Consider the following 27,760-nt stretch of genomic DNA (forward strand, 5'->3'; position numbering starts at 1 on the left):
CTTTGGGATAGCTTTAACAGGCTCGTGGCTACTGCTTAATTTTAAATCTCATGGACGCTACAACAGAGGGGTCTGTGCCCCTCAATTACCAGGCAATGGAGCTGGGACTCCAGGCTGGGCAGGAGGTTACCCTCTCCCTTCTTCCCATTGCACCAGGCAGGTTTCTGTGGGCATGGGGGATGGGTACTTTCAGAATTTCACACCAAGCTGTGGTCTAGATGAAAACATAAGGGACTTGAGGACAAGGAGATCTTAGTCAGCCTGTAGTGGGCTGAAGGGAGGCCACTTGAAACCCTTACTGCCTGTCACCTCGTTCGGCAGTGGGGCCTTCAATCAGGATGAGATCACAGCATGACGCAGTGTGTTCTACACAAATACCAGAAGTGGCAGAGGCATACACAATGGGGAAGCCACACGATGCACGCTGAGACTGGGTGATGTGTCTATGTGCCAAGGAATGCCAATGGCTGGCAGCCACTAGGAGGTAGGAAAGCATGGGAGAGATTATCTCCCATGCCTCTGGACACAGCCAACCCTGTCCACTCCTGATTTTTGAATTTCTGTCCTCCAGCACTGTGTAAGGATATATTGCTGTTTTAAAGCACTGGATAATGGTCCCACGCTAAGGCAGCCCCAGGAAATCTCATGCATGCTATATGGATTTCAAATTTCTTCGTGCACTTAAGTAATTTTATCTGTTGATTTCTCACAAACTTTTTTTTTGAAAATTTAAATTTTTTTAGGATTCATTTATTTATTTGACAGGCAAATAGAAAGAGTGAGAGGGAAGGAAAGAAATATTTCAGCATTGCTTCACTCTCCTAATCACAATGGCCAAAGCTACATCGTGCTGCCCCAGGCTGAAGCCAGCAAGTAGTCACCTGGTCTGTGTCTGGGTCTCAAATGTGGGTGACAGGAGCCCAAGTAATCGCACCATATTACTTTCTTTCCAAGGTGTGTTATCCCAGCGAGGGACTGAAGTGCTGCAGCTAAGCACTTAAACCAGTGCTCCAACATGGCTTGCCACATTACAGTAATCTCATTGTGCCACACTGCTGGCATCTCCACCACTTTTTAGAAGTATCCTCATGTGCAGCTGTATTCTCTTCAGAAAACACGGACTTCACTGGGCTTAGTCAACTGTGAGGCGAAAATGATCACGTCTGCATGCCAGTGCCATTGTCCGAGAGGAAGATGTGAGGCAGACACTGGCATTACTGTTGATGAGGATAAGCAGTGATCAAAGGACTGTGGATTAGAACGATTACTTGGTCCTTGAGAAGACAGACATGATGTGCAAAGACAGAAGATGAGGGATGCGAGGTGAGGAAACACAAGGAACCCATGGAGAGCAGAGAGGTTGCTTGAAAACAGCTGGAAAAGGCTGAAGGTGCTGACGAGGAAAGGCTTACAATGATACTTTCCCTATAACCTGTAGCACTGAATCAAGGACTCCTTCAGCCCCACAAGCTGGCCGACTCCTAGCAGAGAAGTGCATTCTCTCTAAATGGGGTCTGCACTGGGAGGTCCAGGGAGAAATGGCCCTCGCCTCTCCCAGGGTCTGGGGTCCCAGGCCTCCCTCACCCCTCCAGCCGCTGCCCACATAGTCACAGAACCTGCTCTCCCTGACCCACACACTCCACGTAGTCTCTTTGAGTCCTCAAGGTCAGGTACTGCTACACAGACACTTCCTGCAAACCACTGCACGTGACAGCTTCCAAGGATGAGGACACAGAGGCGTGTTTGGGGAGGCCACCGTTCAACCACGCACCAGTGTCTGGGGTTGAGAAGGGATTAAGACAGAGACCGAAGAATGCAGTTTCTGCAGCTCGATCCCCATAAGCCAAGACGGACATGGGAGCGGGAGCCAGACCCGTGGAGGTAATTCCTTGTCCGGAAAGAACTGCTTTGTATTAACTAAAAGGAATGATCCCAAGAACATTTCAAAGGAGAATCTTACAGCTAGACAATAAACAGGCCTCCTTGCATTCGCCACAGATTCACACAGGTGTATATGCGCATATGCATCGTATATTGCCTAATGACCCATTCTGATTAATATATTCATTAACTTTCTTTTTATTACTTCAGATTGCTTTTCATCTCTTAATCCATTCACTTTTTCCACATCAAAATTTAGAAACTTTAAAATACTATTCCTTATTAGTGGCCATTCAAAAGCACTTTAATGGAATTCAGCTCTTCTAAGAGCCAACTATAATTTACCTACACTTCAAGACTTTTAATTTGAAAAGCCAATAAAATTAGACACATTTCTGGATTTAATGCTTTTCTGTCATTTAAGTCACCAGTGGATATTTAAGTGCAACCCCTACAATAGGTAATCCCATCCATGATTTAAAATTTGCTAAAGCAAATAATCAACCAAAAGAAAATAACGAAGAACCCATAAGCCTCCTTTGATTCAAATTCATGCTCATTAATGAGATCTTGTTAATATTTCATGCACAGCCTCTTCTCATTTACTTAAAAATATTTCTGTAATGGAGAAAGAAAATTATGCACCGCCCCTGTGAGAAATGAAAAATTCAAATGTGTTTAGGGAAGATCTTGAGCTAAAATTCAAATCATGTTGCTTAAACATTTCTAAAAGCACCTTCGAGCCTCTGCTGCAAGCTGGACCCAGAGGCACAGCAGAGTCTGCCGGATCAGTGTTCAGGATGGGCCAGGGCAGGGCAGCATCGGCACCTGCTGTATCTATGATCCAGGGAAAGGTCAGGCACACCCACAGGGATGAGAGATGGATGCCTGCCCATCTATCCCACCAAAGATCAGGTCAAAAACAATGCCAGATGGTCACGGCCACCGTGCTCCCCTAGGGCAGCACTGCTTGGCAAGGATCAGCTTGGGGTTGCACAGCCCACTGTGTGCAGGAAGCTGCATGTCTATTCTACAAGCAAATTTTCACATTTCTCAATTCGCAAAATGAAGAATGCTCTGCTGTTTCAGGCTGGTTTTGCTTCAAGCGCAACGGCTCAGATTAAAGCACATGGAGATGTGCTGGGTGGTGCAAATGCATAACAGCTTGAAATATCACCGCAGATCACACACAACCTCTGCTGTAACAGACCAGTGGGCCTCGGGGTCCTCAGGAGGATCTCCATGGGGTATAAGTCTCCTGTAAGACCACAGGGTTGGCTCCAATCACAGAAATCTTGCTTAAAAATCAAGGTGCCTCTATGGGAACATTTCACGACTCCAGGAGGGTTTCTCTGCCCCAGAGCATTGGCTAGTTTTTCCTGTTTTGCATATCTGTATCAGAACTCAGTAAAATGTCATTATCAGCTTAAGAGGTTTGTTGATTCTTCCACCAAGTATTCTAAGAACAACTGCAATTAAAATGGAAAGAATATAAGCAGGAAACTACAGGATAACTTTAATAACTATGATTTCAAATAATTTTTAAAATTGTTCCAAAACGCACGTCCCTCCTGTTCACGGAGTCCGCATCTGCAGAATATCCTGTGAGTTTCCAGCACACAATCAGAACAGCTTGCGAGCCAAGGACTTGCCTACTTAGCATACAACACCCAGGCAACTTTGAGGAAGCAATCTCCCCAAATCACTCCATCTTTTTCAAGGTTTTAAAAATAATTTTGGGGGGCTGGAACTCTGGACTAGCGGGGTCCTGCAGCACTGGCATCCCATATGGATATCGGGTTCAAGTCCCAGCTGTTCCTGTCAATCCTGTTTCCTACTTTCCTGGAAAGGCAGCAGAAGATGGCATTAAAGGTCCCCATACCCGCATGGAAGACCCAGAAGAATGCTGGCCTTGGGGCTTTGGCCTAGCCCAGCGCTGTGGCCATGTGCGGGACGCGTGAGCCCGAGGATGGGTGATGGGTACTTTCTTTAGCTCTGTGTTTCCTCTTCCAAATAAATCATTAAAATAACTCTGCAATAAACATTTCAATAAACATTTACATGAAGCAAATAAAGAATAGGAAATCAATATACAAGGCTAAAATAATCTTGTTTCTATAAAGAAATTTTAAGGGCTAATTCACTCAAATGTAAGTGAAAGTTAGAACCTTTCCAAGAACATACACATGAAGTTTTCCACTAACTTCCTTCCCATGTCCCATTAGCCACTCACACCACCTATGAGCAGGTGGCCACAGCATCTGGCAGACTGTCACACCACCCAAGCTCCACTTCCTCTTCTCCCTGTCCCTTCTCCTCCCCCAGGGATTCTGTGATTGCTCTCTCCCCACTGATTCAGTTTCTCCATCTTTCTGATGCTTTCCCAGGGTACAAACCTTAAGACACATATTTCTAGATCTATACCCATGTTTTCCAAAAACAACCAACCACTTTTATCTCATCACCAAGTATTTTCAGCATTGTTTTCAGTTTTTCCATTAAAATATCTCAAATCTAGAAACAGGAGATTGAACAGCAAGCTGCTTCACTCTCCAGGACTGCCTCTCAGTCCACACAGCCCAATCCTGCCTTGGTCACCATTCCAGAACCTTCCTGGTTCTTCCAAGCCATGCCTGTCTCACTTCACACAGGCCCCAGATTCCTCTTCCTTTTCTATCGTCACCTCTTTGTCCCCCACCTATTGCTCAAACACAGACCTTGATTATTTCCAAAACTCTGCCTTATCAACCAATCTGTGCCAACTCACATGTCTGCCTTGCTGCCTCATCTCTCCACCTATTTAAAAATAACTCCTTAAGTTGAATGGGAAGAAGAGACAAGTGCAACTGCTGGCTTAGCAAAGGTTGGCCTCCACGATAGCCCTGTACCAGAGGCTGCATGCTTGTCATGGCTGCCAGCAGGCCAAGAAAAAGGGCACAAAGTCAGGTGCAAGCACAGTGAAGATCCACCGTGGTGACCAGTCAACCAGCTTCTCCAGAACACAAGGTGGGGCCGTTACTGAAGGGAAATGCTGACAGTAGCAGGGAGGGCTCTCTGTGCTCCTGCTTGTACGGTGTACTGGGGCTCCATACTCTCTGAGGGAAACACACCGGAAACCAGCGTAGGGCACTGGACAGGGGCCTCGCCCCCATCTGTGCTAAACGCTGCCAACGCACCAGAGCAGGTTCAAAGGTGAGACATTCATTGTAGATGGGAGTCCGACTGAAATACAGGGATGCGGATTTCATAATAGTGAATAGCATGTGATCTTGTTAAGAAGACAAGCAGGATGCTTTAAGATTAAATGTGAGGGAGTTTAGGAGGGCTGGCAAGTGTGGGAAAACTAAGAAGTCAGGAAAAAATAACCTGAACAGAAGTCATGGTTGGGAATTGGGGAAAAAAATAAGATGCACTCAATTAGAGACGCCTGATGGTAGTCCAAACCAAGGCGGGGGACAGCATTACTGTGTCAGGGAGAGGATGTCCTCAGAGATTTGGAAGGAAGCAGCATGACTCAGAGACCAAGCAGAGGATGGAAAGAGAGCTGAACGCTGGGGTCTTCCTTAGAGCAGACAGCTGAAACAGAAAGCGCCTCTGCACTCACACACACATTGCAGACAAAGCAGCCCAGAAGCCCCACGTCTGTCCCACCCTCTGTGTCACAGCCAGAGCCTTCTGCTCCCACAGAGCTACAAGTCTGTGGCCGTTACAAGAAGTGCCACACGGCATGCCTCACTACCAGTTCCCACAAAGCTAACACAGCTCAGGAAAGCAGAATTATCTAGGTGAGCACCAGTCTTCACTGACCACAACGATGCACCCTAAAATATGGAAGCCCTTCTCCCTGCTGCAATGGCAGGGTTCCCTTCACTTACCCTTCCTGCGTAGTGCATAACAGTGAATGCTGAGCCTGGGTCCTTGAGGGCAACGTTCCCATTGCCGTCCTTCACGGGGGAGTAAACCGCATTCGTGTTGGAGGACTCCAGGAGGCTGCGCAGCTTCCTGGCGAGGCTGGAGTCCGTCGACCCAATCACCTGACTTTCTTCATCCAACAAAGACAGAAATCCAGATGGCTTCTGAAATTTAAGAAGAGATACAGCTTTTCTCCCCCCTCTATCACATAACTTGGTAATACTGTCAGTGCACACTCACGTGTGTTCATGCTTTGTTATATTTATATAGTCACTCAGAAAATCTGGTCTTTGCTTTTAATGTGCCTTCACATTGCTCACTGTTGTAGGCTGTCCGTCAGGGAAGAGGCGCATCTGCTGACTAGGCGAACGAGCTATTTTTAAAGTGTATTCTCATCTTAATAAGCAAAGTAAAATTACAGACTATGTGAAAATCTATTTTCATATGAAATACTTCATACTTATAATGGGATAAGAAACATCAAGCAATACAATCAATAATGATGTTAAATCATAAAAACTGTGGCAGAATCCCAAGAAGGAGAAGTGTTTCTCCAATATTCATTTTCAACAACGAAAGTCACTTGGTATCAAAAGTTAAGAGGAGAGAATTTTCCCTCCATTGCATAATTTGGATTTTTTGTTAGTGTTGGTGTATGCTCACTTATTTTTTTTTTTTTTAAAGATTTATTTTTATTATTTTTTCATTGGAAAGGCGGATATACAGAGAGGAGAGACAGAGAGGAAGATCTTCCGTCCGATGATTCACTCCCCAAGTGAGCGCAACGGGCCGATACTATGCCGATCCGAAGCCAGGAGCCTCTTCCGGGTCTCCCACACGGGTGCAGGTTCCCAAAGCTTTGGGCCGTCCTCGACTGCTTTCCCAGGCCACAGGCAGGGAGCTGGAAGGGAAGCAGGGCTGCCGGGATTAGAACCGGCGCCCATATGGGATCCCAGGCGTGCAAGGCGAGGACCTTTTAACCACTTGCGCCACCGCGCCGGGCCCTATGCTCACTTATTTTTACTACATTCATATAGAGTAGGAAAACAAATCAGCTGTTGCTTTTAATATGCTTCTATTTTTACTCACTGGTGTGTGTGTTGTGTGTATGTTTTAAGTAACGATGTAAAGTTAATTTCATCTGAAAGAAAATGCTGTTTAATAGTGCAGCAGCCTACTATCTCTCTCTCACACTGAACACTGTGAGAGGAAGTTTTGAGATATCATATTTTGGTTAACAGAAGGTCCATTTCTTCGCAGCTTCAGCTCTACAATTGTTTTGAGCCTTTCTGAGTCTCCTGTTACACAAAGGAAAATCTAAAGTTTGCGTGCAGCTGTCTGGAGGCTGTCGGCCTTGGGCACGAATTGGGTTAGTGCTGACCAGAGGAAAACACATGCTGACATGGGCTTGCTGCACAGGGCCGTCTCCGGAGATGAGCCGCTCCAGACACAGGGGAGTGGGTTCAGATCCTCAGACACTCAAGTGCTCCCTAGAAATGGCAGATGATGTGCGCACAACCGGGCAGTCCTTCCTCGCTCTGCTCTGCAGAATGCGCACAACACCTAACACAATGTGCACACCCTACATGGCCATTCCACTGCTCAGCGAGCGAGGACACGAATGGAGAAACGTGTGCATGTTCAGGGTTGATGTGCTGTTCTTCGGGACATCCTTGCGGTGGGGTTGGTTGAACCTACTGATGCAAGAGCTGCAGCTGCAGAGCACTGCATGACCCGGGAAACCCAAACCTGGCTGGGAAGGGGAGAAGGAGGCAGAGGAAGGAAGGTGGGGGGCGGGTGAGTAGCACAGGAAAGGGACCTCATGGACGAAGGCCCATCCACGGCAGGAGAGATTTCTGTGACCAATCACAAGATGAGTTTCAGTGGGAACATTTGGAGAAAAAGGTCCATTGCTGGGAGTGCTAGACTAACAGCCAGTTTATGTATGGCTTAGAACAGCCAGGGACCCAGAATGAGTCTCCAAGAGCTCAGCGGTGAGTGAAAAATGGAAATCTAGGTTCTAAGTCTCTAGAACAAACAGGGAGCAGTTTCCAAGGCAGACAGTCAATGCAAGGAACCTGCTAAGGGTGGTTGTGTTCACATTGCTTCAAAGAGGAAACAATTACTTATATGTATCTATAACCAACTGATTTGCTGGGGAGTAAGTTCAAGGTTGACACTCCACTCGAAGGCCACTCTATGTCACAGCATGTTTTCTCTGCATGTGAGGACTCAGCCACACACAGAGCAAGCTGAGCAGGGCACATTGGCTGCTTCAAGGTTGTCTGCAGTGGTTGATGCTCAGGGCAGTGGCAGAGCTGCTCTTTGGGGCTGAGGACGTTCACTTGGTGGGAAGGGCTTTCAAGGGTATTCGTGTTTCAGAAAGAGGGCCCCAGTTCAGCGTTAACAACAGAGGACCAAGAGAGCAAAGTCATTGCGCTCCCCAAGCGAAGCTGAGGTCTCCTGGGCTGGGATGGCTGGTTTCTACCAAGACATTTGTAAGCATCATAATTTGCACTGCCTCCAAATTCTTAAGGAATGTGTGAGTGGGCAGGTGTCTGGTGTAGCAGTTAAGATGCCCCTGGGGATTCCTGCAGCCCACACTGCTTCACGCTCCACCTCCATGTTCTGACTCAAACATCCTGCTAATGTGGGTCCCAGGAGGGAGCAAGGGATGGCTCACCTACTCATCTCCCTGCCACCCACAGAGATGAGAGTGGAGCTCCTGGACCCTGAATTCGAACTTGTATAATCCTGCTTGTGGTGGCCATTCAGAGAATGAGACAGTCAAGATCAGACATGAGGGTTTTCGCTCTCCGTGTGTGTGTGTGTGTGTGTGTGTGTGTGTGTGTGTGTGTGTGCCTGTGTGTATTTCTCTTTCTCTCTCTGCCTTTCCAAAACATTGAATAAACCACTTAAAGAAAAACCCTCAGTGCTACGTTTTCTGCATGTTTGCAGTAAAGCCATGAAAGAATGGTGGGCACCAATTTTCCTGACTTTAAAACTTGTGGAAACATCTGAATTTAAAAAAAAACTAGACATGGAGAAATATGTGATAAGAAAAAGATCGACCCTGGGCTTTAATTTCTTCAATTGTCAAGGTGTAGGAGAGACTGTTATGTGGCTTTGTGTGAAAGGCTGTCATAAACAGTTTCTCCTCAATGGCAGAAGGCTTCATCTGTCAGCAAATGCAGCAAAACCTGCCACACCACACAAGTGCGGTAAGCATCTGGGAAAATAACTGCCCAGGGGGACAGAAACATCTAGAACCACTGAGGTACAAATCCGAGCAATGCTGATGAAGAGTGGTGGACTACAATTTCTAGAAAGGAAACAAGTTGTTTTTTTTTAATACAGCAAGTGCTTCCTGATAGAAAAACATGCATGTCTGGAGAGAGAGAGAGCGAGAGAGCGAGCGAGAGAAAGAAAATAAAGCGTGCAAGGCTCACACTTACTTTGCATGTTGCTCACTAGTTGTAATGGTGTCAAAGACAGGGGACAGCCAGAAACATCTACCTTCCTTTCCAGCCCATAGGGATGAGACCCTGCCATTAAAACGACTGCTCCAAGGAGGAACTCGCAAGTATGATAAGCAGGGCTGAAGTAACCTCGAGCCAGTCCCTGGGAGGGAAGAGTGAGCTGGAAGATGGGTGGCGGAGGCTCTCCGGACAAGTGTCAGACCTCTGAATGAGGACGCTGGCTGCAATTACAAATCCTAACAAGTTGGTGCATCAAGCAATGCAGCTGAGAAACCCAGCTTTGCAGGAAGAGAGGGTAGAAAATGGCATACCCTGTTCCCTGACTAGCTGAATGCTGTTTTTCAGATTCAAGTGTTTTTGAGATATAAGAAAAAGCCATAAACTATTTTTCCATACCTGTATGGAGGGACTACTGTTCTACGATGCAGTTTTATCTGACAGAGATACGAAGCCAGAGTTTTTCATTGCAGAGTACAAAAACAACAAAGACAAGCAAAGTCACCTGTCGTGGGCAAGCTCCCTTTACCCTAGGCATCATACATGCACACATATATTTTTCTGCCAATTTTTCAGAATTTAAATTTCATAAACTTTGAATATCAACATAAAAAATATTATGATGATATTCATCTGAGATACTTATTTAATAGCAAAATGAATTTTATACTTGGGGCACTTGTAACTGCTAGCAGAATTTTACCCTATTGGATCAACAGTGTTAATATTTTTATATCAAAATAATCTGATGTTTCTTGGCCTTTTAATGAATTGATAATTTTCCATATGCCTCTTAGGTGAAAGATAACCATGCTTTCCAACAGATTTTAAAAGTTAACGATATGCCACAGAATCTCAAACATTCCTCAGAAACAGCCCTCCTGAAAGAAATTTCTTTGTCTCCAGGATGTCTAAATGCATGTATCCTGTTAAGTATCTAATTATATTATATGAATACCTGGAAAAAAAAATCCAAAACTCCAGTCTGGTTCCCAGGAGAATATGTTGTTTCCATGGCAACTCCCTCTTGTACACATTCCGCTTGCTCGTGTAGAAAGAGCACTTCATTGACATAGTGGTGCATCTTCTCATTGGTCATGTTGACACAAAGCTATCGTGGGAAGAAGGAAGCAAGTCAGAGGACAGCACAGCAGCACAGACCCACGCAGGGGAAATGCCAGCCCGCCCAGACAAAGCATCGCAGGGTCTCCGTGCGAGCCAGTGGACTGAGCCCGGAAACAACCAAGTGTGACTGTGGCATTAACTTCGTGTATGTCTCCAATGTATTTGGGCAATTGAAATAATGCCATAAAGAAGAGATATGCATGCTTGCACCCCCAAGCGATATCACAGCAGGGTTTCCACGACATTCCACAGGCAGGAGGAACCTTGCTTGGACTAGCCACACCTGCCTGCCTGACAGAACTGGTGGAGAGAAGCTGACGTGTCTCTAAGGAATCACGACAAATCAGCCCATTTTTTGTTGTTTTTTGAAAACACACTTTCCTTTATTAGAAAATTTTTGTAACATCTTTTTATATCATAATTATTTTTGCAAAGATTTTTTCTTACAATCCTTCTCCTGTTAATTTGTTCTTCTTTGCACAGGACAGACCCATCGTTGGGAAACTGAGATGCTGCTTCTGATCTGTAAAGTCTCAATTTCTTAATCTTAAAAAACACTTCACTTTTTTCCAGCTATTTTAAAAATAAGAAAAACCTTAAATTTAATCAAAGCAAAAAAACTTACTCCCCCTCTAGGCTTCTCACTATCTTCCATTTTTTTAAAAAACAAGTCTTAAAAAGTAGTTTCAAAAGCGCATGGAAAATGCATATTAAAAACACAGTATGGGTTCAAAATGTTTTCATAATAAACCTTTTTCATGGTGTTCATTTTCCACGAATTTTTTAATATCCCTATATATTAAAAGTAAGCTCTAACAAATATTGGGGCAGGTGTCTGGGGCAATGGCTAAGCTATGACTTGGGGTGCTTGCATTTCAGATCAGAGTTCATGGGCTCAGTGTGCACCCCCCTTCGGTCGAGCTTTCTGAAGTGCAGTAGGTGACTGCAGTAGGTGACTGCAGTAGGTGACTGCAGTAGATGCTCACTGCGTGCATGTGGGAGGCAGGGACTGAATTCCATTCTCCCATCTCCGGACTGCCCCACACTTGACTGTTGGAAGTGAACCAGTGGCTAGAACATATCTGTCTCTTTGCCTTCATAATTAACTAATTAACTGAATATTATATATTGACATACAAACAATAAGAATCTTGGCTCCTGGTCAAAAGCTGACAGCCTAGGTTTATTGCTCATTCTCGTTGCTTTTCTTGCATCTCTCACTCCATAGCAAAAGGTGCCGCCTGTGAACCAAGGGGCAAGCTTCTGCTAACTGTAACCCTTAGGCATTCTCCTACAAACAACACTTCTGCGAAAAACACAGTGGAAAGTCAGCATCTCTCTCTGAGTCACCTTTCTTCTCTCCAGTCTACCTGTGGTCCCTGAATTTCTAGAATTCTAACTCTGCTAGCTTATTTGACTAGGAATTACCAAACACTTCTTTGCTGCTGGAAAGCAGATGTTACAACAGGTACATAAAACTGGAAAGCTTTAAAGGTATTTTCTCAGTTTAAGTGGTCAATTTATTAGTAAAAACCATAGTACTTCAGAAAGAATACATCATACAGGACACTGAACCTGCACATGCTGCTCTTAAGGCAAACATAATTTGCCTATGGATACAGACCAACACTTTCTGCATATTTTAGATGGCAAGGGGAGGGAGGCCTCCAGTGTGTCAGCAGCATATGAACAATTTTGTCTTCTTTCAAGTGTTGTGGCCTGGCACGTCCATCCCCACCAGCTACTCCATCAGAGCCAAGGGGTGATTATGGGCCCAGTTTCCCACAGTCAGCTTCGGTGTCTCACTTGTTCTCCAGCACAGAAATCTACATGTCTGATCCCACAGCCCACACAGTATGTTTACTGCAGCCTACAGCAGCCTATAAATCAATTGTCTCGGATCCCAGAACGTAGAAATCCGTGGTCATCTTCACCCGCAGCACATAAACCCAGGTTTTCTACCTCCCTCAGCACAGAGACCTACGCCTAGGATACGCTGCAGCCTAGGTATCTGCACTGGTTCTACCCGGCAGCATATCTACCTATACCTTCTTACTCCATACCATATAAGTCCATGTTTATCTTCCCCCACAGCACATAAACGTGTGTGTCCTACCCTACAGCACCCAAGTCTGCCTCTTACCCCACAGCCTATAATCAAAGCCCTAACCCACAGCATGTCAATCTGTGTTTACATTTGTCTTATTCTGCTAAAGCCTTATTGATCTCCTACCACATACAGATGTATGCATCTCATAGCCTACACATACAGTCTGTTTATCTCATCCTTCACACGTAGATCTGCATTTATCTCATATGTCGCATATGCACCTACACTCATCAAACACGGAAATCCTGCATACCTTTTCCAGAGGACACACTTCTACGTGTACCTCACTCTACTGCAATGGTCTGAAACACGAACGTTTCCTTGCTCACAACGCTGAGAGTCTGTCCACAGCAGTATCGCCACTGCTCATGGAGTGTGTTGACCTGGTGCACCCATCATAAATGTAACAGAATTTTCTAAAAGTTGCAGTTAAGAATTGAAATCGTTTAGATCATTTCACCTTGCTTTCAAAATCCTGTTTCTGTTTGTTTCTTCATTCTGGTAATTCATTTGGTAATTTTGTGACCCATGAACAGTAAAGTTACTAAGACCAGGTTAAGTATCCTAAAGGAACAGCAAATAAGCCACTCTGCTCATGGAATGGAAACCTGGAAAATTTTATGATTCTAGGAAGTATTTGTTGTAACTTCTCACATTTTCCACACACACACAAACAACAACAACAAAACCAATGCTGAGTCCTTTAAGAAAACACAGACTCTGGACTCAGCCACGTGATCAGAAGTGTACATGAGGGGTCACATTGCTTAGGCAACACACACAGAGGCCACGAAGAGGAAGGCAGTGTTTGCGACCATGTGCAAGCATTCAGAACTGCCCCATGAAGTTCTCTCACACGTACTGTGTCCCGAGGACAGGCAGCCTCTCTGGCTGCACATGTGTCAGGGTGTGCATACCCATGACATACTTGATGCAATCCTCCTGCCATTCTGCATCGCTGGTGGTCTGAGTCCCTGTGTCCGCAGGAATTGCATTGCGGAAGAGCGTGATGAAGCTGCAACTGCCCTGGGCTCACCACCGGGGCTCTGTTTTGCCTGACCAGAGCCTTTGCATAATAGAAAGTGGCCTCGTGAGGGGTTCTGAGTATTCTATCAGATTGCATCCTGGGTTGTCCTGAATTGACTCGTTGGGGTCACCAGGGTGGTGACACTTAGTAACAATGCAGAGGAGGCCACACGGAGAGGGAGTAAGGCCAGAGCACCAGATGTCCTTGACCCCTCTTCTTTCCCAGAAGGCTCTAAAGACCTGTTCACCTCCAGCACATAGAAAAAAATGGGGCCTGTGCTTCTGGATGGAGAAACCCAATTTATTGCTCTTCTGGTCAGAATGATTTATAAAACACACAGTTCCTCCATTGAACTTGTAGCACTTTCAAGCTGCAGTATCCTGCAGCGGTTGATTTTTTTTGTGGCATGCAGTGACCTTTACAATATACCTGAGCCTTTTATTGGACATCATGTTCTTTGTATTCTGGAAGGGAAAAAATCCCAAAGTAATTTATTAAAATCCCACAGGGAGCATTCCAGTTTGATGTATAAAATTGAATAGCCTGCGGACTGAATTCCAGCATGTAGCTTTTATTACAGGCTGCTTCCTGGAATGAAATCTATATTTATATTTCTAACCGGGGAAGGCAATGCTGAGAGGAACAGTGAATCACCAGGAACATGTGCAGTTCAGGGGAGAATGTTCTCATAATCACTCGGGCCCAACGTATACATTAAAATGTTTCAGCCAAAGTCTGCCTTTCCCTGTTGCAAACTGTTCAAAGCACGGATGGCTTGCACCAAAGTTAAAATACTGCTGCATGAACTTCAAAGTACAGACCCATCTCCCAGTGTCGGTTACCCAGCTAACAAATGGAAAACAAGGCACACTGCCACTCACATCACCAAAATGGTGGCAGAAATCATGACCAGAACGAGCTGCTGCTTCTTCATTTTCACAGAACTCCGAGTGTCTCGATGTGCATATGTGGGTGTGCATTCAACAGCACCAGGGAAAGACGGGGTGACCATGTCCCCAAGCCGATCCGCTTACATATCGAGAAGCAAAAATCTGCCTTAAAAGTTGGAAGATTATTGTCTTCCACGTGGGATGGTCATCAAGTCAGCTCGGGTTTTCAGCACCAGAACTGTGTCTGGGACACGGCAGAGCTCCGGGTATTCCCCTGGGATGATCCAAACGTGGGTGAAGGGTGAAGATTCACCAGGGATAATGGATAACTCTTAAGTAACGGCTTCATTAGCATGCACCCTTCTCTAATTAAAATACATGCTTCGCACATTAAATGCTGTTGCAAACGGGTTTAATAATAAAAATTACGCACCCCTTGAAAACACTCTTTAGTCACACAACCGTACTGTTCTCCAGATGGCACGTCATTGGTATTAATGACAAACCTAATTTCTTGAGTAAATTTCCACCAACTGTTCTCCCTTTATTTTTATTGCTCAGTGAAATATATCTGAGGCAAAAATATAATAGAGCATGACATATACATCACAGAATTAAAGTGGGAGATTAATTAAAGCTGACTCCAGCTGGAAGGCAGAGCCCCAGGCATTAGACATTGAATCTCACTCCCCCTGCTTGCTGGAATTAACTGGGGAGCTTTTTAAAAAAGGGTGAGGTCTGGGGCTGACCCCGAACCAATTAAATCAGAGGGAAGCCCAGGCAGTGATGTATTTTAAAAGCTTTCCAGGTGATTCTCATATGCAGATGTGCCTGAACTCATTGGGACAGAGAACACACAATCCATTAACTAATTTACTCATCAGAATCTACATGGATGGGGACACTTCTGCAGTTCATGACAAATTAGAAATAAACATAAAAGTTTATTCTGGTATGAAAAGAAAATGAAACCCAAATACGCAAAAGCTCTCACAAAAGCTCCTGGGAATTCTTCACAATGGAATAAATAGTGCATGGATACCAAAAATATCTTACACCAAAATACACACATTCTAACCCCATTTCCATGAATTTTTTGAAGGACTCTCAAATATAATCTATTGAGGAGAGACAGTGCACATGGGAATGTTGGAATTCAAACCCTCGGCATTTCGCAAACATGTTCTACAAACATTAATTACATGAGACATCGAGACCTGCCATCGAGGAAGTGTGAACCAAGCAGACATCAGCTGGAGAAACGCTGCATGGGCCTGGGACTCTCCAGTGTGGTCTCCTGAAGACAGCCAGGGGTTCACAGGCTGCACCCAGAGCCCGGCCCTCCCTCCCCTCGCTCCCTCCTCCCTGCCCTCCTCTGCTGTTTAGAAAACAGGCCCATGGGGATGGCAGAGCTCAGCAACTCGCTGGACTCAAAACCCTGTCATTTAGTTTGTCTTCTCCGAGTTTCTTATTACTGTCTAGATCTGTGAGCTCTGCCTTTCTTGTAGGGCCAAGGTTGTGTCTCTTCTTGTCCTAGTTCCAGCCAGCCAGCCCTCTGTCCGCAATCAGATGTTATTATAAGAACAAGGGACCAAGGCAGGTGTCATGTGATCAGCTGGTGTTGCCACGAGCCAATAGGAACCCAGCATGCGCCCCACCATTCCCACGGCTTACCACCTGGAGCCTAAGCAGCAGCTGTTTTCCTTCAGAGCTTTTAGTTGTCATTTTATAATACTACTCTCTTCCCCTGCCCCATTTTCTTTTACAGTAGATTACTACTTCTTATAGGAAGCAAACTTTCTGTCCTTTTTTGTCCTACCTGATATTTTCATATCAAAGTACATAAATTAGATTTAAATACATATAAAAGGCAGTTATTTCACATGCACAAAGGTAGTTTTCATATAGATTAAAAATATTTTCTGCATTTATTTTATCTACTCTCCACCAGCAATGGAGATTCATTAAACAAATCCTCTAGGTCAGGAGCCAGTACAATGGCTCAACTGGCTAATCCTCAGCCTGTAAGTGCCAACAGCCTATATGGGCACCTGCTCATGTATTGGCTGTTCTACTTTCCATCATTTCCTGTTCATTGATTGGAAAAGCAATGGAGGATGGCCCAAAGCCCTGGGTCCCTGCACTTGCATAGCAGATCTGGAGGGGTCTCCTTGCTACAGGCTTCAGATCAGCTCAGCGCTCCTCACTGCAGCCATTTGAAGAGAGAACCAGCAGGTAAAATAGCTTTCTCTATCTCTCCTTCTCTCTGTAAACCTGCCTTTCAAGCAATAATAATAATAATAAAATAAAGATATTCTTAAAAGTCCCATAGGTTCCATTCATGATATCTTTCCCATTAACATAAGCTGTTATGACATAGGAGCCTAGGCTGTGCTCACTCAGTCGCAACACACCCTCAGAGTGGGTCACTCACAGGCAGTAGACAGCTAGAGCTCCTGCTTTTGGCACCTGGGAAAGATCAGGATGCTGGCAGCTCTGGGGGCTGGGGAGTGCTGCTCTCTGCTTCCAGAATGGTGTGCTGGTCCCTTTGTGGGACAGTCTGTCCTTACGAGGGAAACAGGGTGCTCCCGGCACCTCCAGCTCTTTCCTAAGGACACCTGCCAATCCCATTCATGAGGGCAGGTCTCTCAAGGAATCACTTGCCAAAGGCCACACCTCTTGGTGCTGCTGCTCTGGACTGAGTTCCACCATGCCCTCTCCGGGGGACACCACTGAAGCCGACACATTGGAAACACATTGGTTTGCAAGGCAGAGGCAGCAGAGGCGGAGTGTTTGTGTTTGCTAAGGCCACCTGGCCTCTGCCCTCAGGCCTGGGATTCCTTCCTGTGGGTGGTGAGTTCTTACATAGGCCAAGTTCAGTCCCAACCCTTACACATCTGGTGCTCTACTTTGAAGAACTACATATCGGATTGACCAATTCATTCATTCATTAAAAATTCGCTTGGTGAAAAATCCCACTTTGGGGGTTGGGGTGGAAACCAACGGATTATAATGTTGATTACAGCACTATTGTTTCCATACTTAATAGTCCAAGTTAGGGTTTTCCACCTTTGGGGCTGTCTTTTGGGGAAATCAGTCAACATACTGTGGGAAAACATACCCATCACACAGAATCCCAGTGAGGGGGAACTGGGACCCCCACGCCTGTCACTGGCGCAGCTTTCGGGGGCCCTGATCTGCAGCATTCCAAGGTTGGGTCCGAAGTCAGATGTTCCTCCATTCCCCTCCACATTGCTGACTCAAACAAGCAGTGGGCACAAGTGTGTGTTCACTCAGTTCTCAGGTAATTACCCAGCCACAAAAGAGAGGGCACCCAAACAGACAGACAGGATCGGTAGAGCTGGGACCCACTGAGAAGTGGGAACAACCTGGTTCAATAAATGGGCCTTTGACAACTTGCACCCCATCTCTCACACCCTAACGTGTATACATGCTTTAGTATCCAGTACAGGATCTGGAATTCGTTACATACACAATAAATGTTGGTTGAATGAATGAATATAGCCTACTCCTGTGCAAAGGAGCCACAAATGCAGCTCTTCCTATGAGCTCTCTCCTACAGAGAAATTTTCAAGTTTTCCCATGGTCAGAAAAGTGATAATTCAGGGAAAAGCATCTATTAGAAGCTGAAATGACAGCAGTTATTTTACTATTTTATCTATCATCTCTAGGATATCAGTTCCAGAAAAAGGGCTTTAGGCTATATAATAACATTGTACACAGCAGTTCAGAATCAAGGGATGTAGCTTTTCCCAAACTGAATGTATAATGCCAGCCTGAGTTATCGCGCACTTGGTATTTCTAGGCAACCAACATCTGTAAGCAGAGAAACACTGAGTCCTCGGCGCATCTTCTGAAATCGGTCTAGACAAAATTTGGCGTAAAGACCCACTGCACATCAAAATTTCATCTTCTCCTTTAGTTTTTACTTTTAATACTATATTTTCTCTCCAAACTTCCTGCCAGATTTCTGATATGTAATTTTATTAGCTTAAGCAAATTCATGATACACCTTAGCAGGTGTGCCTTTAGTGAATCTTAAATTACATCATTTGTTCCCATCACTTTGTTCATTGTTGCACATCTGTAGAATGCAAAACTTGGTGATAATGTTTTTAGAAAATAAAAAAGTCTAGCATTAATTATCATATTTACATCATCTCAATATCTTCCTCAGATGCTTGACACGGGACATTACAGATAATTATGAAGGCAGAATGTCATGATCCATCATTGAAAATGATCACCCACCGGCAGCTCATGAGTGACTTCGTTCTGCTACTTCCTAATGTCCCCGCGTGACCAAGCGGACTCATATGACTCATTAAGTCAGTGAATATTTTAGTACAATTCTGTGAAATATATTGACCTAAGTATCTATAATCTTGTTACCACACACTACCAATGTTTTTAGGACGACACCTAGACGTCACAATGCCTAACACTCCTTTTTATGCTTTAATAAAGTTCAGCAATGTTCACACACTAATGAACACACGAGTCCTCAGATTGCTTCTGACTTACAATTCCCCACCATTCACGCATTCCCCTGTGTTTTCTATGTAGAAGCAGCTGACTCTTTGCACACACCTTTCTGCGCTCTTAGTTGGCTGGGTCCACGCACAGGGTGCATTTATTATCTTCGTCCTTCTCTGACTTCCGCCAACTAGCAGTTGCATCAAGGAGCTTCGTTACATTCAGGGCTCTCTCTCCCACCTTCCTTCTCCCCTCCACCTTCCTATGTCCCTCCCTCCCTTCCTGCTTAGCAGTGATACTTGACAGTTGTCTCATGCATGCTCTCTTTTAAAAATAACGTTAGCAATTGTTGATATTCATTGCCTAGACTCATTACTTACTAAGAGCTACAATATTGTCTTGTTCTCATTCTATCACTCATTCTTTATCTACTTGTTGTGGCACGGCACCACGCTGCACTTGTAAGTTAACACTGGGAGGTACTCTTCCTCATTCATATATATGAAGCTAACTAAGGGCTCTTTCCCAAGTTAACACATAAATATTACATTGGATCCATTCTATCAGCAAGCTTTTCTGTTAGAAAATGCAGTGTTTTTCCATCAACTTAAACCTTATTTGACTTCCAGAATCATCTTAGAGCTCTCTCACCTAGGTTGTTTACTTATTTTTGACATGGAATGCTGTCTTCTTTTGCACTGTATTATCCGACAAGCTATTTTTGGTGTATATGTTATAATTTTACTTCCTACTTTGCTGCCAAGTCCCCTTGCTATGTGTACAAGTTAGCCTCATTCATCTTTTGGGGGTTTTCTAGATGCTTAAAAATGTAGAATCACTTAAAAGTAGAAACACATTTTATCTCTCTTTCTCCTTCTTATGCCCCTAAGAGCATTCTCTTTGCTAATGTCTTTGGCACTGAAATGTGTCAACAACGTGCCCTGGCCTTCTTTATTGTCTATTTTTCCAGCTCTGTTCACTTGATTCTCATTGGGCACACTTACAGAGTATAGTAGAAAGGTTTTCTCTTCAGGGACTTGGGAATATGTCTATACTGTTACAAATAAACTTTATATAATAAAGGAAATCGGAGTCTATTAAGTATAGGTATTACATAGTTGACTGTGAGGTAACATGAATATAACCATTTAATTATCAGAGTGACATATTCAGAGCCTTCCAGATTATGCTTAGGGAATCTGTGTAATATGCTTCTCATTAAAGGATCAAATTACTTCTGAGCGACATAAGTGCATTTTCCCCCTAAAACATGGTCTTCATGACAACAGCAGAAACGGTTCCCAACAGAAATGGTTCGTTAAACATGTGCTATGGTGTGAATGTTCGTGTCCCCTCCAAGTCACCAAAATGACATGCCTCGAAGGTGGGCTTTGCCAGGAGAGGAGGCACAGCACACAGTCCCACCCTCGTGAAGGTGATCTGGTACTCAGAACAGAGGCCTCAAGCGAGGCCCCAGGGAAAACGCCCCACCAGGAGGCAGAGCGTCCTCGACCTTGCACTCCCGGGCTTGCAGAGACTGGACCCCAGTTTCTGTGACTGCACACGACTCAGCTTCTGGGGTTTGGTTACAGAAGCCTAAACCGAATAAGACAAAGTCTAAGAAGTTTCCTGTGAGACGAAATACATTTTCATTGAATATCAGTGGGACTGGCACCGAGGCATAGCAAGTGCCACGGGTGTCGCACGTGGGCACCAGCTAGAGTGGCTGGTGCCACTTAAGATCCAGTTCCCTGCTGACGTGCCTGGTGAAGCAGTGGAGGATGGCCCAATTGACTGGACCCTAATATCGACGTGAGAGACCTGAAGAAGTTCCTGGATCCAGGCTCCAACCCGCCATTGAGGTCACTGAGGTCATTTATGGAGTGAACCAGCTAAAGGCTCGCCTTCTCTCTTGCTCTTGCTCTCATACGTATTTGCTGTCTGCAGCTATGCGTTTCAAATAAAAATTAAAATTTGAAAAAAATAATCAAAGAATATTGGTAGGGCCATTTAATCTATCAGCATTTCTAGAGGCTTAGAAGTGAAGACTGTGAGGTCTGGATGTCTTTAATAACTCCCCAATTGTGTCCTTAACAGGCTTCTTCCAGAGGGACCACCTTCAGCAGACACATCTAGTTATTCCTGAGAAAGAAAATCACTAGAAAATTCACTATGTAGTAAAAAAAATTAACTTGTTTTCCTTAACTGAAAAGACATTCATTAAGTTTCTATTATACACAAAACACAACTTGAGCACTGTGGGTGATGACATTGTAGCAGACAGTTGACTGATGAGCCCACGGACTCCCAACAGAATTAAATAAACATTTACAAAAGCACTAATATGTTCTGGCTCGATGCTGAACACAGCACTGATTTCTTCAGCACTGAAATTTCACGACAGATTAAAAAGAAAGTCTACTTTGTGCTGGCAACATGGGACTGTAGAATGCATCAGTCACACAGTACTTTGTAAAAATAGCATTCACACACTAAGTCAGGCTGAGAAAACAATGTCCTCCTGAGTTCTGGTTGCAACTGCGCACAACAGTAAAACAAGCTCCCTCATGTTTTCCAAGACATTTACATTTTTCATAGTTTATGTCTAAGAATGCATACCTATCAATTCTTAAAACCTATCAATACCTCTCAATTCTCAATCTGTCAATACCTATCAATTCTTAAAGCTTTGACATTCAGTAGAGACTCCTTCTGCAGATCTGAACAGTTCTTGTCATGTAGACCTCTCATCCTATGACTCTAGTCTAAAATACATCACCAGGACATGGATCCACAACACTGCAATACAATAATGCAATTCAATCAGAATCCACGGGGAGGTTGAACGTGGACAGTACCGAGCCTGAGAGTGGAGCAGCTGCTGTGGAGGAGAGTGGCCCTAGAGACGTCACAGCCAGGTTCCCACCTGTGCCACCTACCAAGAAAGGGATCAGCAGTGGCTCTCCCCCAGACATAGAAGTGTGTGTGTTTCCATAGTAACCTGAGACTGGTGCTGACAAGATTCAAGCAGTGGAAGCCAGAAGCTGTCCTCACGGTCAGCCTGGAGCCTTGCAATGGTGGTGGAGGGGACAGCTTCGATAGGCCACTTGCAGAATTGCAGAAGTGGTTTCGGCAGGTCACTTTTAGCTGCTGCTTTCTCTGTGCAGACTGCTGTTTCTCTTATAGTGATAAATAACCCACAGCATAAAGGTTTCCTTCCCTATTCATCCAAGGACAAGCACGAAAGGAGAAGAAATTGAAGACCTCCTTGTTCTTTGTTGAGACTGATCTTTCTGCAAAGTCATGTAGAGAAATGGTTCTTGCTGACTCACCTGAGGAGGTGCACGCAGGATGATTCAGCGCTCTCTTAGTGAGGCACAGGAAATGTGTCAGGATCCCTGCTGACATCAGTGAGTAGAGCTACCCAGCACTTCCGAGCATTTCAGTGTGACAGTAAACACCACCACTGAGCTCGCTCCCTAACTCCATTATGACCCAACTTCACAGAGAGGAGTACTGTGCTTCTGTACAGATTCTTTATCCCAGCTGGGAAACATCACAAAATCGAGCTTCCAAGTTCCTACCCAGTGCCATGAGTCGCACCTCTACCTGGAGCAAGTGAAGCTAAGTAAACCATTTAATTGCTGGAAGTTTTCTTCAAACACAGCATAGATAGAGTCCCTGCTGAACTGCTTTTCTGTCTTTCAATCTGCCATTTCTCCTTCTGCTGGCTAAGGCAAGTTGTACTTTTAGGTTCTTCCTTAATGTTGGATTTTTAAGTGTATTTAGTTTGCTAAAAGTATCTCTATAGCACTATTGAAATGCCTAAATAACAGTGCATTCAAAAAGCCTTAAATCATAAATTAGACATAATTAATGTCCCTCAAAATGTGGCTTTCCAGTTGTCCTGTGCATGGATGGTGCATGTAGGGAAGCCATGAGAAGCCATCTGATTGTCCTGTGCATGGATGCTGCGTGTAGGTGAGGCATGAGAAGCCATCTGATTGTCCTGTGCATGGATGCTGCGTGTAGGTGAGGCATGAGAAGCCATCTGATTGTCCTGTGCATGGATGGTGCATGTAGGGAAGCCATGAGAAGCCATCTGATTGTCCTGTGCATGGATGCTGCGTGTAGGTGAGGCATGAGAAGCCATCTGATTGTCCTGTGCATGGATGCTGCATGTAGGGAAGCCAAGAGAAGCCATCTGATTGTCCTGTGCATGGATGCTGCGTGTAGGTGAGGCATGAGAAGCCATCTGATTGTCCTGTGCATGGATGCTGCATGTAGGGAAGCCAAGAGAAGCCATCTGATTGTCCTGTGCATGGATGCTGCATGTAGGGAAGCCATGAGAAGCCATCTGATTTTTGCCCAGCAGTTCCGGAGACTTCTGCTTTGACTGCCAGCTCTGTGTCCTCTCCCTGCCTACTAGACGTCGCATTTCCTAAAGCACAATTCAGGTCCCCACCTTGCACTGTCTTCTAAAACAAGATGTATTTTCCAATGCCAGAACAGAGATGTGCTGAATAGATCAACAGGCCTGAGATACTCATTTCAAAACAAGAGGGCAACATCCTTAATTGGATTTCATATTTGAAAGTAATTACACTTCCACTTGTCACTGCGCTCAAAAAGACGTAAGAGTTGAAACATGCCACTATGATTCATGATATATCCAGACAAAGGCTACTCACTTGCTCAAACTCATTCTTCTGAAATTCTTCAAAGCCGAAGATGTCCAATATTCCAATATTCAGGATCTGTGCACTGAAAGAAGATAACACCAAGAAATGAATGGCTGTCTCCAAGTCCTCTCAGCTTCGAGGGACACGGTCACTGAGTGTGTCACTATCAATCTGGACTAGAAATAGAAAAAAAAATATCTTGGCGTCTTGCAGAAGATTCTGAGTGTTAGTAGTAGTTGTTCTAATGCTGGGAATCAGACACAGATACATCGATATGCTAATTTTTAATTTACAAATGCTGCCCCGTGCTGATGGGTTCACAACATTTCTTCTCTGAAACAGCCTTGCAGTTGTCTCCTGGGAGAGGACTGAGAATTCCTTCCTTGGGCACAACGTCACAGGAAGTCCACCACAGTGAAGCTCCGTGTGTCTTGTGGTAGAGCAGACCCAGGCTTTTCTAAAAATACATTTTGGAGTTGGCACTGGGATGCAGTGTTAAGCCATCACCTTCCATGCCATTCTATGTGGGGAGCCAGTTCGCATCCTGGTTGCTCCACTTCTAATCCAGTTCCCTGCTAATAGCCTGGGCAACCAGGGGAAGCTAGCCTAAGTGCTTGGGCCCTTCCACCTACATGGGAGAACTGGAAGAAGCTTTCAGTTCATGGTATTAGGCTGGCTCAGCCTTGGCTTTTTTGGCCATTTGGGGAAGGAAGCAGCAGATGGAAAATCATCTCTTCTCTACCTCTTTCTCCTTCTTCCTGTCCCTCTCACTATATAACTCTGCCTTTCAAATAAATATATAGTTTTTAAAAACTATACCTTACATATTCAATAATGAATCTTTAAAAAATGAGACATGAGAAAGTGAAAGCTTGAAGAAAATTTTAAAGAAATCAGCCTTGTGATTCACAGATACGTGACACCTTCTTGAATTCACTGCAGTTTCAGCCAGGAGTGGAGTCATCAGTGCTCAATGTCATAAAGAATATCGGCCAGGGAGAGGCGCTCTGACAGCTGGGAGGCGGTGGGGTGAGGGGAGGACCTGGCCTGGGGGAGCGTGTACAGGTTTGTTTCTTTCCCAGACAGCCTGGGCTGACCCAATGCAGGTCAGTAGGGCAACAGGCTCCATTTCCTCCATGTCATTAATGCAACCTCTGCATGGTACAATGCTGTTCTTTTGTTTGTTTGTTTGTTTGTTTGCTTCTGCCAAAATATAGCCATTGATTTGAAGGCCAGAGCTGGGGGGGGGGGGGGAGGGAGGGATGGGAAAGTGAGCAAGTGAATAAGAGTGAGAGAGAGAAAGAGTGATCTTCTATCATTTGGTTCACTCTCCAGGTAGACACTGTAGCTTGGAGAAGCCAGAAGCCAGGAGCCTTGTCCAGGCCTCCCACATTGGGTGACAAGGTCGCAAGTATGTGATCTGTCCTCTGTTGCCCTACCTAAATAATCAAAGGGGAGGTAGACTGGAAGTAGAGCAGCCAGGACTTGAACCAGTGCTCCTAGAGGATGCCTGCTTCCTTATCTGCTGTGAAATCCACTGGACGTTGGCTGGACCATTCTGACGCCTTCAGCGTTCACATGCAGTCCACACTCACGACCCTTGGCTTCCCTGGCTTTTTGTGCAAACTGCAGCCCCCCAATTGTGTTTCTGTACCTGTGTGTTGTTTTTCAGGAACGTTACCCAGTCATAAGAGGATCGGTAACACGTCACTGAAATGACTATTTTTCCCCTTTACAAACATAGCGGAACAACTCTGGCATCCTGTTTGTAAGATCATTTGTTGGGTGTGGGTGAAACGTGAGCTTCATAAAGCGGAAGCAGGGCATTTAAACAGCCGTTCACATGTCAGAGCTTGCCAAGCAGGGAGACAAAGGCAGAATGTTCCATGAATGACTCCCACAGAACAATTTGGATTTTTAGATGAGAAACAAATGAAATAAATCTGTATCTCACTTAATGTTCAGATAAACTCTATGCAGATTAAAGAGTTAAATATTAAAACAAAAATTAAATGTGAAAATGTTTGTTTTCTAATTGTTGGGGAAAAACAAGAAACATTTAAAGGTGCGATTGCATAACTGCAGCCACTGCCGCAGGACATGTAAGAGCTGTTCAAGGCAGGGCTGAAATTGCCTCAGTCCCTGGGCTTTATTTTTAAAACGTCTATGGGCAGCTCTGTGGGGGCCTGTTTTATCTTAATTACAGAAACAACAATAAAGAGAAATAACAAATACCCAACACTGAAGACACAATTAGTTAAATGGCACGAATCCCATGATGGATTAACTTAATGAAACTGTCTCGTTAACAGAAAGTAAGATATAAATTCTGTGTAGAGAACAACCCAATTACACATCCAGGGGAGCTGGAAGGAAACGGAGCAAGTCACAGAAGAGGGAGCAGCTGCTTTGAGTCTGTTCTTTTTACTGATCCATGTTTTCCAAGGTTTCCCTATCGGAACTGTTACTTTTATAAGCAGTCAAGATGCAACTGACATCCAGAAAGACAATATGAAAATATGGAAAATGTTTATGATCAACACAGAATGAAAGACAGACGCTGGAAATCAGATGTTTATCTTTAGCAGAGTGTGAGTTCAACTCTGTGGCATGGGGAAAATGAAGCACAGATTTCCCTAGGATGTTGGACATGGCGGGGACTGCTTAATTCCCTATACATTCTGTAGTGAGTATTGGATCATATTTAACTTTAACTTTATTAAAAACCCCTTATTTGCAAATATTGATGACTAAGCACATGTCTGGGTGTTTTTTGATGTGGTAGAGCAAACGGATGGCCCTGACCTTCAGAACAGAGCAGCTCACTCCAGTGGCAGGGGAAAGGTGCTGGTTTTGCTGGTGGGGAGAGGGGCTGCAAGGTCACAGGGGTCAGCAGAGTGGCGGGGGCCCTGCTCTGCCCGTCACGTGCAAGGTTCAGTACAGACAAGCCTCCTACGCACGATGCAGCTGCGCTCACCTCTGACTCTCTTCTGTGCGTCCAAGCTGGGAAGGGCAAGAGCGAGCAGGGACACTAGGCCATGCTTGCCCAGCTGCCCTTGTCTTAAGGGTGCTGCCTGGTGCTGACACCCAGAGGAGACCAGGTGGTTAAGCAGGCAGCACGTGCGAGCCCAGACTGGCCAGTCCACCAGAATGAGGAACTGAGTCACGCATGTAGCTGGACGCGCACTCCTCTTGCCCTTCTCCCTCTACACTTCCCAGATACAAGATTCCACATTGGACACAAAACAGAAACGCGTTTTCAAAAAGACAATGAGGGAAGAACAGCCATTCTCGGCAGAAAGCTCAAGTGCAAGTTTGAAACATTTTCGGGATGACAATCACTGACGGACACGTCTGTTTAAAAGCCTGTTTTATCATTGATGATTATGGGAGACATGTGCCTGATATAGCCGTCACAAGTGTGGCAGGGGCATTAGGCGACCTTCCACGCAGCAGCACGTCCAGGCTGAGTGGCAGCCAGCCACACTGCCACCCCTTTTATTGACATCTTGAGCGCTGTGACAGTCAACATCCATTTTCTAACAAGGAGCTGCAGGGACACCATCTGATCAACCAGGATTCAATCCAATAGGCAAAATTAACATGTTAATAAGATGGTCTCTGCAAATGTAAACTCTTAGAATTCTCCAAAGAGATTTCCTGGTAGCTAAGGAAACACTAAAATACAAAATCTTTTAGGTGTGGAAGAAGCTCCGATGCCACCCCGTCCATCTGATTTGCTCATCCAGGTGTGCAGGTTCAGGGTAAGGAAAGGCCCCAGTTACCTGGAGTGCCTACCTTTGAACTTGAACTATGTCTTCTGAGCAGAGCAGTTCCAGTTTGCACAAAGCAGGGTTCACCGTCAGTCACCCCTAAAGGTGGAGATTCACCTCAAGAGTGGCCTAAGCCAGGAGGAAGCTTAGGAAAGCAAACAGCTGACACGGAATGCTCTGGAATCCCACTCCCGAGTAGCGTGAGGCCTGCGTCAAGCCATAGCAAGTTAAGCAGGACCTGCAATGCTAGCAGCCTGTGAAAGCACCAGTTAGAAGCCCAGCTCCATGCTAATGTGCTTGGGAAAGCAGTGGAAGATGGCCTCCTGCTTTGGGGCCTGCTGCTCATTTAAGGCACCCAGACAAAACTAGGCTTCTGGCTTCGATCTA

The 27,760-nt window shown here is 45.0% G+C and overlaps 1 protein-coding gene across 1 annotated transcript in view; it reads right to left on the reverse strand.

Moving 5' to 3' along the window:
• MYO16 (myosin XVI) overlaps nt 1–27,760 on the reverse strand; it is a 361,148-nt gene that overhangs the window by 144,987 nt on the left and 188,401 nt on the right. Inside the window, exons 20-22 of the mRNA XM_040991535.1 lie at nt 23,610–23,682; nt 10,228–10,380; nt 5,757–5,957 (exon numbers count right to left, since the gene is read on the reverse strand). Of these exons, the coding sequence (XP_040847469.1) occupies nt 5,757–5,957; nt 10,228–10,380; nt 23,610–23,682 (427 nt within the window). The remainder of the gene's footprint in view (nt 1–5,756; nt 5,958–10,227; nt 10,381–23,609; nt 23,683–27,760) is intronic.

Source organism: Ochotona curzoniae, unplaced genomic scaffold (genome assembly GCF_017591425.1).
Source record: "Ochotona curzoniae isolate NIBS_2020 unplaced genomic scaffold, NIBS_Ocur_1.0 contig_64, whole genome shotgun sequence".
Taxonomy (NCBI): domain Eukaryota; kingdom Metazoa; phylum Chordata; class Mammalia; order Lagomorpha; family Ochotonidae; genus Ochotona; species Ochotona curzoniae.